The sequence below is a fragment of the Aegilops tauschii genome, chromosome 1, assembly GCF_002575655.3.
Source record: "Aegilops tauschii subsp. strangulata cultivar AL8/78 chromosome 1, Aet v6.0, whole genome shotgun sequence".
Lineage (NCBI taxonomy): Eukaryota > Viridiplantae > Streptophyta > Magnoliopsida > Poales > Poaceae > Aegilops > Aegilops tauschii.
The window spans coordinates 14,368,754-14,379,817 of record NC_053035.3 but is presented as its reverse complement, the minus strand read 5'-3'; the positions used below and the strand labels follow the sequence as shown (position 1 = coordinate 14,379,817).

The 11,064-nt window shown below is 48.1% G+C and overlaps 1 protein-coding gene and 1 pseudogene across 1 annotated transcript; both read left to right on the top strand.

Annotated features, from left to right (window-relative positions):
* The first annotated feature begins 3,099 nt into the window (after positions 1-3,099).
* On the top strand, positions 3,100-5,037 carry LOC109764669 (probable E3 ubiquitin-protein ligase RHC2A). Its single transcript, XM_020323464.4, has one exon. The coding sequence runs from the start codon at positions 3,559-3,561 to the stop codon at positions 4,759-4,761; it is 1,203 nt and encodes a 400-aa protein (XP_020179053.1). The 5' UTR covers positions 3,100-3,558; the 3' UTR covers positions 4,762-5,037.
* Positions 5,038-5,554: 517 nt separating this feature from the next.
* On the top strand, positions 5,555-10,754 carry LOC109764673 (disease resistance protein PIK6-NP-like; annotated as a pseudogene).
* Positions 10,755-11,064: the final 310 nt, after the last annotated feature.

Sequence of the window (11,064 nt, the reverse complement as noted above, 5' to 3'; positions counted from 1 at the left end):
GTCCTCAGATACGCACGAGTGTGTATCATCTATAATACGTCCATACTTGTTGATCATATTGCTTAAAGAAAAGAACGTGTCGACAATATATGTGTATAGATATAAACAATTGACCAAAAGACTGATATTTGTGGTTTTAGACGACACCCTCCCCTCCACCAATGTCGCTCCTCCTCTGATGACACAGGGAAACCTAAATCGCACCGCCACCCTCCACTCCTCCTTCCCTCTCATTTCGCCTCCACTTGAGAAGCCACCGGCGAAGCCCACGTTGGCTCTGGGGAAGGTGGGAGCGAGGTGCTTCGTTGGTTTCATGGAGTGGCGTATCCAGTCATTTGGGGCCGGTGTGGCTCCGAGGTGTCGATGGGGGCAAGGTTTCCCATCGCACGACAGCGCGGCTAGCCTGAGAGGCACGGAGGTGTTCCCTGCTGTGTGGATTAGCCGAAGAGAAATCCATGCTCGGTGCCCTGCTGATGCGAACAACGATGACGCTTGTCGGCGCCGTCTCTTCCATGGAGGTGTTGTCACGGCCATGTCAATTCCCTCCCCGTGCACCTGGGGGAATGCTAGGTTCGGTTCCTCGGGCCATGTAGCGGCGGCGGCATGGTGTTGTCCCCTCTTTGGAGGCGTTGTCGGGATACTCATGGAGTCTACCTTAGACAAAGCTAGAGTTGGTTACCTCGTCAGCTTCAGCAAGCTAACGAGGCTTGATTGATGTGTTGCTTTGGTTGTTGTGGCGGGCATGTGCCTATGGGACACAATGTACTTTGTCACCGACACAAGGCAGGTTTGCATCGTCGTAGTTGTGGGTCTTTGATGTGGTGTGATTGCTATCCCCTCCGATTAGGGTTGTGCCGTTGCACGTCGAAAGGCGTTGTGTCTCGGCGAATTTGGTACGCCTCCGCACGGTATATTTATTCTCTAGAAAAAAAGATATAGACAGATTCTTAATTGGTTGGTTGATATAAATAGAATAGATTATTAATTGGTTGAATCAGTTCCTCCGATGTAGGAAGCCAGACAGCGAGAGCACTCTTGTCTTGTTCTCAATCACTGTTAATGTACTCCACCGATTAAACTAAGAGGGTGCTTGGATACGTTTTAGTCTCATGACTAAAAGTAGTGAGACTAAAACTTGATAGCCTCATCCATGCTTGGATCCAAATACTAAAAAGACTAAAATCAAGTTAATGAGCATTTATTATCCTCCAAACCCTTCAATCCAGAACTCGCATGTGTTAAACGAGATGAGTTAAATGAGGAGAGAGAGGACTAATCCATATTTTAGTAGGGGTACTTGAAACTTTAGCCTTTTAAAAAGACTATTTTTAGTCAGACTAAAATAAGTCTTTTGGATCCAAGCACCCTCTAAGCACGCGTCGATCACGCCTAAAGTTTTCTTGGCGCCAACGCACTTTCGGGCATCCGCAAAAGATCACCGGCATCTTCCCGTGTGTGGGCGTCCGTGCGTGACAGAAGAAGTTTTTTTTTTTTGAAATTGAAATTTTCCATCCCGCTGGAAAACTCAACCAGCGGCGGCGACGCGGGGTTGTGTCACTGGCGCGTCGCCGTCGGTCGCCGCCGACGCCGGCCGGCAGGGTAGCGCGCCAGCCTTGACTTTGACTCCTCCGTCCCCTCCGGTGGCGCTAGCACGCTAGGTAAGCTGCCTAATCCTTGGTGTGGCGTGTCCAGCCTGGATGGTTATCCGTTTCTTAATCACTTTTTTGGCTTTGTCGCTTTCATTCACAGGAAGGCATGTGGAAGGAGGAGGTTATCCCTATGCTTTGGTTTGCTATAAGCCACGTTTTTAGTTGGCTTAATCGGGAGGTTAATTGCTTTTGGCTGGGATTTGGACGGATGGACCCAAAGCATCCAACATGAAGAGGTCTTGCTGAAGAGGCTACTTTTCTTTGTTTTGGGGAAAATGAAGGCCAGGCCATTTTTTATTCCAGGATGACTTGAAGAATTCACAAACACATTTCCCCTGCTTAGCAGATGAATATTCTTTTTGTTTTTAGGAAACTATAAAAGTTACAAAAAGAAAACCTGAAGAAAAAAAATCCAAAAGTCTGATTCATTGCTTCAGCGAATATGAATATATCCCTGAAAGAAAATATCTTTGTATGTATAGTTTTTATTTGTAGATAGACAACTATCCAAAGTGGATTTTGTGCTCCCGAGTCCATTTGCACTGTTCAGTTTACAACAATTAAATAAACCATACTTTTTAGATGTTCCACAAAATTTTGAAAAGACATATGTCATGTGCATATGACATCTGCCACAAGGTAAACCACCATATCTACCATAGAAGCCAATGATAAACAATACCCCCCCTCCCCCCCCCCCCCCCCAATCCCAACACACCTTACAAATTTGATCGTACTATGCTCTTCAAAGAGCAACTCTTTGAGAACTTTTGGCAATGCATAAAGCTCTCGAGCCCAACTATGAGTTACCGAGCAATCATCTGAACTTGCTCTAAAGGAATTGCCAACCTTTGGACAAGGTCTCCTTGTTGATGTCATGACCAATGATGCGCCATTATCGGCGGCGGCGGTTGCTGTTCTGGTGTGCTGGTCATATAGCACGGCGTCTTCCCGACTATTTACTACAACATCTTTGCCCGGGTCCGGCGAGTGAAGGGCGATGATGGCGGCGTGCTTTTCAGCTTGCTTGAGCGCTTGTAGTCGTCGCCAGATGGTCTACGGAACGGAACTGGATTTAATTTTTATTATTATTCCTGGCGTTCGTTGTACTGTCGTGATTGACGGTGAATAGATCGAAAAGCTTTTTCAGAAAAGGAATACATGAGCATTGTTCTTTTTTAATACGAAGAGTAGTATTAGGTGCGAGCTTTTAACAAGGAGCAAACACAAGAAGACCTTTTTCCAGCTAAAAATGGGAAAAGGAGAGGCATCCACTAGTCGTACGTACGAAACCGCCAGGAATTGCGTGTTGGGAGGAGGAGAGGACCGACCGCCCGTCCGGCCGGCGCAACCGTGTCTGTCGCCAAACCAAATGGACGTAGTACAAACGGAACCAACAAAACCCATCATCCATCCGGTGGCCTCCTCTCCTCGACGGCAATTCCGGCAACGAACGACAAGAAGAAAAGAAACGGCGACGAAGCCGCGTCGGAGACCGACCGCCACGCCATTCTCACTCCCCATTCCCCACAGCAATAAACCACCATCACCACCACCATTTCCTCCCCGCTTCCGTTTCCACGCGCTTTGATTTGTCGCCCGCCGGTTAAAACCCCCTCCCTCCCCCACCCCACCGTCTCCTCCATTCCTTCCCGGCTTTCCCCAACAACCAGCCCTCCCTTCACAGGGGGAACACCTCCTCTTCCTCCCAACACTTCTCATCCACCTTCGCCGCCGGTCAAGGGATCCGACCGACGCACTCCTCTTCTACGTCGCCGGATCGGGTCAGGCGTAACCGCCGGCCAAGGGAGAGAACGGAGGAGCGTTGCGTCTCCGGTGCCGGCCAGATCTGAGCTCGGGGGGAAAAGAAGTCAAAGTCAGGATCTTTTCTTGCCGTGCTTCTAGGCCCATGGATTCGTCTCCGGCCGCGTCGGCGTCCTACTGGTGCTACAGCTGCGACCGCTTCGTGCGCGCCGCGTCGTCGCCGGAGGGGGGCGGCGACGTCGCCTGCCCGGACTGCGGCGGCGGCTTCCTCGAGGAGATGCGGCGGACCCCGCCGGCCCCCGCCTACCTCCGCCGCCCGCGCGCGCACCACGCCAACGACCTCCGCCTCCGCCGCAGCCGCCGTGCCGCTGCAGCCGCGGCCGCGTCCGCCTCTGGAGGAGGTGGCGGGGGCGACCGCGCGCCGTTCAACCCGGTCATCGTGCTGCGGCGCTCGGCGCTCGGCGCGGGGGCAGCGGGGGAAGACAACAACGGCGACGGCGACGACGGCGCGCTCGCCGCGGCCAGCAGCTTCGAGCTCTTCTACGACGACGGGGCGGGCTCGGGCCTCCGCCCGCTGCCGGAGAGCATGTCGGACTTCCTCATGGGGTCCGGGTTCGAGCGCCTACTCGGCCAGCTGGCGCAGATCGAGGCCGGCGGGCTCACCCGGGCGCGCGAGACCCCGCCGGCGTCCAAGGCGGCCGTCGAGTCCATGCCCACCGTCGCCATCGCGGCCTCCCACGTCGCCGCCGACTGCCACTGCGCCGTCTGCAAGGAGCCCTTCGAGCTCGGCGCCGAGGCCAGGGAGATGCCCTGCGCCCACATCTACCACGAGGACTGCATCCTCCCCTGGCTGCAGCTCCGCAACTCGTGCCCCGTCTGCCGCCACGAGATGCCCACCGACACCGCCGCGGCGCGGTCGCAGGCCGCCAGCGCCGGGGCAGAGGAGGAGACCACCGTGGGCCTGACCATCTGGAGGCTGCCGGGAGGCGGGTTCGCCGTCGGGAGGTTCGCCGGCGGCAGGAGGCCCGAGGAGAGGGAGCTCCCGGTCGTTTACACGGAGATGGACGGCGGTTTCAACCACGGCGGCGCGCCGAGGAGGATCTCCTGGGGGTCGAGGCAGAGCCGGTCGACGGAGAGGAGCGCCATCAGGCGCGTCTTCCGCAATATGTTTGCCTGCTTTGGCCGCGGCCATTCGGCAGGCTCCCACGCTTCGTCCTCCCAAATGAGGCCTGAGGAGATGACCGAGGCATCGGATCATTCCGCCGCGTTCAGCCATGGCTCGAGAAGCCGGAGCATGAGCTGGAGGCTGGAAGACGGCCACGCCGCCGACACGATGGTGCAGAGATAGTCCTCAACTCTGAACCGAAAGAAAAAAAGGTTGCTGATTGCTTCTGTTTCATGTTTTTATGTATTTATAGAAGAAAGGAAACACGACGATTTGTAGAACAGAATTGGTGTTGTACATAGGAGCAGCAATCTGCTATATTAGTTACAGGGGAGATGTCCACTGTGATTCTGAATCGAGCATTTGGAACTTAGGTGATGAATTGTTTTGTTGGTACTAGCAAACAATGTGCTTGATGATTTTTGATTCATTTAATTCAATTTGGCCTGGTCTTTGCAATGTTGAGTGGTTCATTTTAACATATCGTCCTAGATATTTTCTTCTCTAGTCTCTGGTTTCTTGAGTTTGCTAGTAGTATCATATATCTCTTGCAGATATATCATGGCTTTTGTGGATAATTTCTACTGTATGTTGTTATCACTATGATTATTAGTGATTAGATTCCCTGGGTGTTATTTTCTTGTTCACAAGTCAACACATCCATGTTCATTCCATCTGTCCACAGAGAACAAGACCTCATTAATATTTTTGCGAAATAATCTGCCTGACTGAAATTTTGATGTAGCCCGTCGTCTTCAGATATTTAAGTTCTTCTGGATTCTGGATGACATCTCAAACAAGATATTTGTTTACTATCCTCAGATCTATGCAAGTGTTGCAATTGCCAGTCACCCTGCATCATTGTCCTGATCATAGAAAGTTGCAGCAATTACACATGAAGTTACCCAACTTTTTACATGTCCTCATCATTTATTTAGTTTAATGTGGCCTGGTGTTTACAATGTTTGAATGGTTCAGTTAAACATACATCATCCTAGATATTTTCTGCTCTTCTTGAGTTAGCTATTATCATCAATCGCTTGCAGATATATCATGACTGTGTGGATAATCTCTATGTTGTTATCACTATGCTTATTAGTGATTAGATTCCCTGGGTGTTCCTTTCTTGTTCACAAGTCAATGCATCCATATTCATCTCATCTGTCCACAGAGAACAAGTCCTCAGTATCACTATTATTTTGCAAAATAATCTGCGGCTATCTGACTGAGATTTCGATGTATCTCGTTGTCTTCATACTTTAATCATATTCAGATATTTAACTTCTTCTGGATGACATATCTGAAACAGGATATTTGTTTACTGCCCTCAGATCTATGCAAGTGTTGCAATTGCCAGTCACCCTGCATCACTGTCCTGATGTAAAGCCATAGAAAGTTGGGCAGCAACTACACATGAATTTATCCATCTTTTACTGTCTTTTATACTGCTCCTTTTTATGCAACCGAGAAGGCTAACGTCTACCTTTGCAGCAACCCTTGGCATCTCAAAAGCTTGTAGAATATTCTGATGGCCGGCTACCTTTGCAGTAAGTTTGAAGGCCTATCATCAGTTTGTTCTCTTGTACTAGTAGTATTTGAAGTGCTGCTGCTGCTGCTGCTACATGCTTTTCTGCAGCTTTCATCTGGTAAATCGACCAACCAACATACCAAGAAACTCTCCTTTCAGGCATGCTCAATAACCAAGTATAATGCAACCACTGAACCGGAATGATTACGATGTTTCTTCTATAATTCTGTATGGAGTGTGTGTTTGGAGGTGCAATGATTATGATGTCCCCTAATCCTGCCATCCATGTCTGTTTCGGTGGTTGAGCGTGCATTCAGAGTTTGGTGCAAGCTGAGGTGAGATTTGCTAATCTTCTTTGATTAGAAATGTGTCGACATGTGTGTTGCCCATTAATCTTTGGCTCCATAATTTTGTCTCTAAGCAGCTGCTGGTTTTGTTCTAGATGAAGCAAAATTACTGCCTATGGCGCGTCATGCTGGGTGAAGTTGCCGTTTGAACGCTTTTAGTGCTAACTTTAATCTGAAACTGGCTATTCCAACTGGGTGGATGTCATTATCTTGCTGAACAGAAAGTGGTAGGCGCATGAAGTTCACCACGTTTTAGGTTCTTTATTATGGAGTTGATATGGACGTCTGAGGCTCCTAGAGATATTCCACATTTCCACTTGAGCCGCCAGGTTCTTGAATCGGCTGCTATATATATCAGCTATCTCTTGCAAATAGTTCAACTTGCCACTTTGTGGTTGATCTCTATGCTGTTACCACTATCATTAGTGATTAGATTTTTCCCGAGTGTTCCTTTTTGTTGTTCACAAGTGACACATGTATATCCTGCTCGCCCGTGTACAAACAACATGATAAGCGCAATTGCTTTTACAAAAGTTACAAAAAGGCTGTGGTAATTGCTGGGCTTGGTGTAAATCCAGAAAGTAGCAGTTACATACATCTTACATGTATTCACCCTCCTATTATTTCGTTTTATGCAGCTGAGAAGGATGTGCACATCGGCGGTACAGTCAAGAAATGCTCTTTTCATGCCTGGCCCGTACAAGTATAATACTTAACTGGCACGCATGGTTTAGCTGTTTCTTCTATTGGATGAAGCTGTGCCGTAATCTCGCCATCTATGTCTGTTTCAGTAGTTGAGCTGCAGCCACACGCAAACAGAGTAGCTTACGCGCCGAAATGCATCGACAGGTATTGACAAAATACTTTTTGAAACCACTATTCTCTCTCTAGACAGCTGCTGGTTTTATTTTCTGCAACATAAAACAGCCTAAGGCACATCATAGCAGAAACAATCTTGGTTTGTTGACCCGGTTCGAATCCGGATCTGAAATAGGGGGCCTGTGGATATGCACTAGCAATTTTTTAGAGAAGGTGACTAGAGGGGTTGAATTTGGATGGCGAAAAGTGAAAGGCAAGCAGAGGCTTACATATGTGATCTCAGCCAAAATAATAATAATCCAATTTAGGTGCTGAAAAAGTCAACACATTAGCCCTTCATCCCTGTCCTAATCTAAATGCCAGTGTACAGTTGCCACCGTTGACTAATCGAGGTTTGAATCCAGCTATGATGCTTGTATGAGATTCGCGTACGCGCACCCAGCGCGTAAAACAAAGTGTAACTATAATATGTACAAGTGGCTATCGAGATGAACGCTTGAGGGCCAAAAGTTTTGCCTCAGTTTTATAATTAACCTGAATTCATTACTGCTAACGAGGCTCTCTCTACCTATCGTGACCTGACATAAGTTGTTATTAACTTACTCAGGCCCAGCTCCAGCACATGCTAGCAGCGCGTGAGGCGTGTTGACCAAATGCACATGCCAGTGATCCAAGGTAAATCTTGCAACTGGTCTGGTACCCACCCTTCATCTGTGTTCCTGCTTGTCTGAGTTGCCCTCACTACCATCACACACACAAACAAGAGCTGGAGTGCAGAACAAGGAATAGAGAGAGAAGGGGATCGATGGCGCCGGTGGTGAGCACTTCACTGGGCGCGTTGGGTCCCCTGCTGGTGAAGCTCACCGCTTTTCTCGCCAGTGAGTGCGGCCGTCTGAAAGGGGTCCGCCGCGAGATCGGGTCCCTCAAATCCAAGCTTACTAGCCTGCATGCTGCGGTCTAGAAGTACACCATGCTAGATGCTCCAGATGTCCAAGTGAAGGCATGTATATCGGTGGTGAGAGAGCTGGCCTATGACATCGAAGATTGTGTCGGCAAGTTCATTCACCAGCTTGGCAGTGGTGGGGGCCATGGAAGCTTCAAGGACTTCTTTCGCAAGACTGCTCGCCGTCTAAAGACACTTGGGTCTCGGCGTGGAATCGCCAACCAAATTAACGATCTGAAGGCTCGCGTCAAGCAAGTGAAAGAGCTGAAGAGCAGTTACAAGCTGGACGATATTGCCTGGTGCACCTCCTCTGACCATGCAGCCGTGGATCCTCGGCTGTCTGCTCTTTCTGCAGAGGAAGCACACCTTGTGGGCATTGACGGTCCAAGAGGCGATCTTGCCAAGTGGATGATGGAAGGAGACAGGTCGACCAAGCGTCATCGCAGGGTGTTGTCCATTTTTGGTTTTGGTGGATTGGGGAAAACAACTCTAGCGCATGAGGTCTATCGCAAGATTCGGGGGCATTATCATTGTCAGGCCTTTGTATCAGTCTCACAGAAGCCGGATATAAAGAGGATTATCAAGGATGTGGTCTAAAAAGTGCCTTTCCCAGATGATTCATAAAAGACATCGACATTTAGGATGAAATGACATCTGTTGCGAAGCTGAGAGATCTGCTACAAGATAAGAGGTGACTTAGCTTTTACCATTCCCTCCGTAAACGTAACATGTGTAGTTCCCATTTTTTCTGGTATCTTTAGTGTTTCCACTATTATTTTACACACACTGAAGATTGCACAATATTTCAGCCCTAACAGTACTTTAACCACATGGCTTGCATAATTGTAGGAATTCGTTACCACAGATGCACCATACTGAAAATTTTCGCGTAGTATAACTAAATGTACCTAAGATATATAGCACACCGTTTTTCTTGGACAAGGATTGTAGCACATAGGTTACCACAGTCCACAGGCAAACCTTTCGTTCCAAAATCTGGCTATAAGTTGCTGAAAAATGTTTGACATAAATATTCTTTCAGCTCACCATTTCAGCTTAGTTGCTCTGCTCTTTTGATCTTTGTTTATGTCCAGACCACTATTAAGATGGACTTTCTATTTTGGTGCAATTCGGATCAATGTGTGCGATAACAAATTTGATATAAATCTAGTGTCAAGACATAGTTATATTCAGACTGTAAGCTTCGTAGATGTAAGGTGCATTTAAAATCCTGTCACTAGATGCCAGACAAGGAGAAGCTTGGAACTGGTCTTTGGTATGCTCCTATTGCTTGGTCATCTGTGTTCCTCTTGTCTGAGTCCTCTCCATCCCATCACACACACAAACGGGAGATTGAGTGCAAAACACAAGGAATAGAGAGATTCACTGGGCGCGTTGGGTCCCCTGCTGGTGAAGCTCGCCGCTTTGCTCGCTGGTGAGTGGGGCCGCCTGAAAGGGGTCCGCCGCGAGATCCGCTCCCTCAAATCTGAGCTGACCAGCATGCATGCTGTGGTCCAGAAGTACACCATGCTAGATGATCCAGATGTCCAAGTGAAGGCATGTATATCGCTGGTGAGAGAGCTGGCCTATGACATCGAAGATTGTGTCGACAAGTTCATTCACATAGGTTACCACAGTCCACAGGTAAACCTTTCGTTCCAAAACCTGGCTATAAGATGCTGAAAAATGTTTTGACATAAATCTTCCTGTAGTTCACCATTTCAGCTTAGTTGCTATGCTCTTTTGATCTTTGTGTGATGATAAAATCAACCGAAAATAATGTATTAAACCACTCAATTTTTGCTGCTATCCTCACTGATGATAATCTGCGAACATGTTGTGGTACCGTTTGTCTTGTAATTTTACAGTATCCAGAGATGGAATATTTGTAATATGTTCTCGGGTAGATCAGTGCAACCAGACATGGTTCAGTGCGTGTGCAGAAATTGGTGTTAGACCAAGTGGAGTATTTTTTTATGTCCAGACCACTATCATGGTCCAGTCGTCTCCTGGTCTGGTTGGATATTACCATGAGTTGAGTTGGTGCCATCGACGAGCTTGGTAACCTGACCGGTTTGGATGAACTCCATTTCGCTTTGAACATGCAGGGGATCTGATGGGTACAGGACTGATAGCGATGAGGAAATGAGCATGGGGCTGATAGCCGATCGAATATGGCGATGTGAACTGCTTTTCTCAAATTCACATGTCTTGTTCCCATTTCATTTCGTTTTACTAGTGCAGGGGTGATTGGATTGTTAGGATGGATGAGCCCCGCAGCTACGACTCTTCCTTCCACTTCTTTCTATATAGGAGTAAAAAAGAAAGGATTTAAATTCAGTTGGATTGTTTTCCATTGCTTAATTTTGGACAAGTGTTTCTGTTGGTTACTTGTACTCTGCGTGTGCAATGCAGAAAGGCTGGTTCGAACCCAGAACCTCTTGCTGATCTTAACAAAAAAAAGAAGCTTACCAATTGAGCTAACACAAAAATCGTGTCTTGGCGAATGAAGATGAAGGGACAAAGCATACTCCCTCCGTCCCGTAAAGAGTGTGCGTTTGGCTTCAAAATTTGTCCACAAAAGAGTGTATTTCTATCTTCCCAATGCACTTTAAAGTAGAAAAAAATACTTCTCTCTCATCACACGGTAATCAAGACCAATAACCGGACGGAGGGAGTACAAAGAAAAAGCGATTAAGAAATGGATACCCATCCAGCTTCAGGTTAGCACCACTGGAGGGACGACCGGCGGAGGAGTCAAAGTCAAGGGAGGCACGCCACCGGCCTGCCTGCCGTCGTCGGCGCCAAGCGACACAGCCCCGGCCGCGTTGCCGTCGCTGGTAACATTT

What these genes read in the sequence shown, in the direction of transcription:
- LOC109764669 (XM_020323464.4), top strand. Translation starts at nt 3,559, where the DNA reads ATGGATTCGTCTCCGGCCGCGTCGGCGTCCTACTGGTGCTACAGCTGC.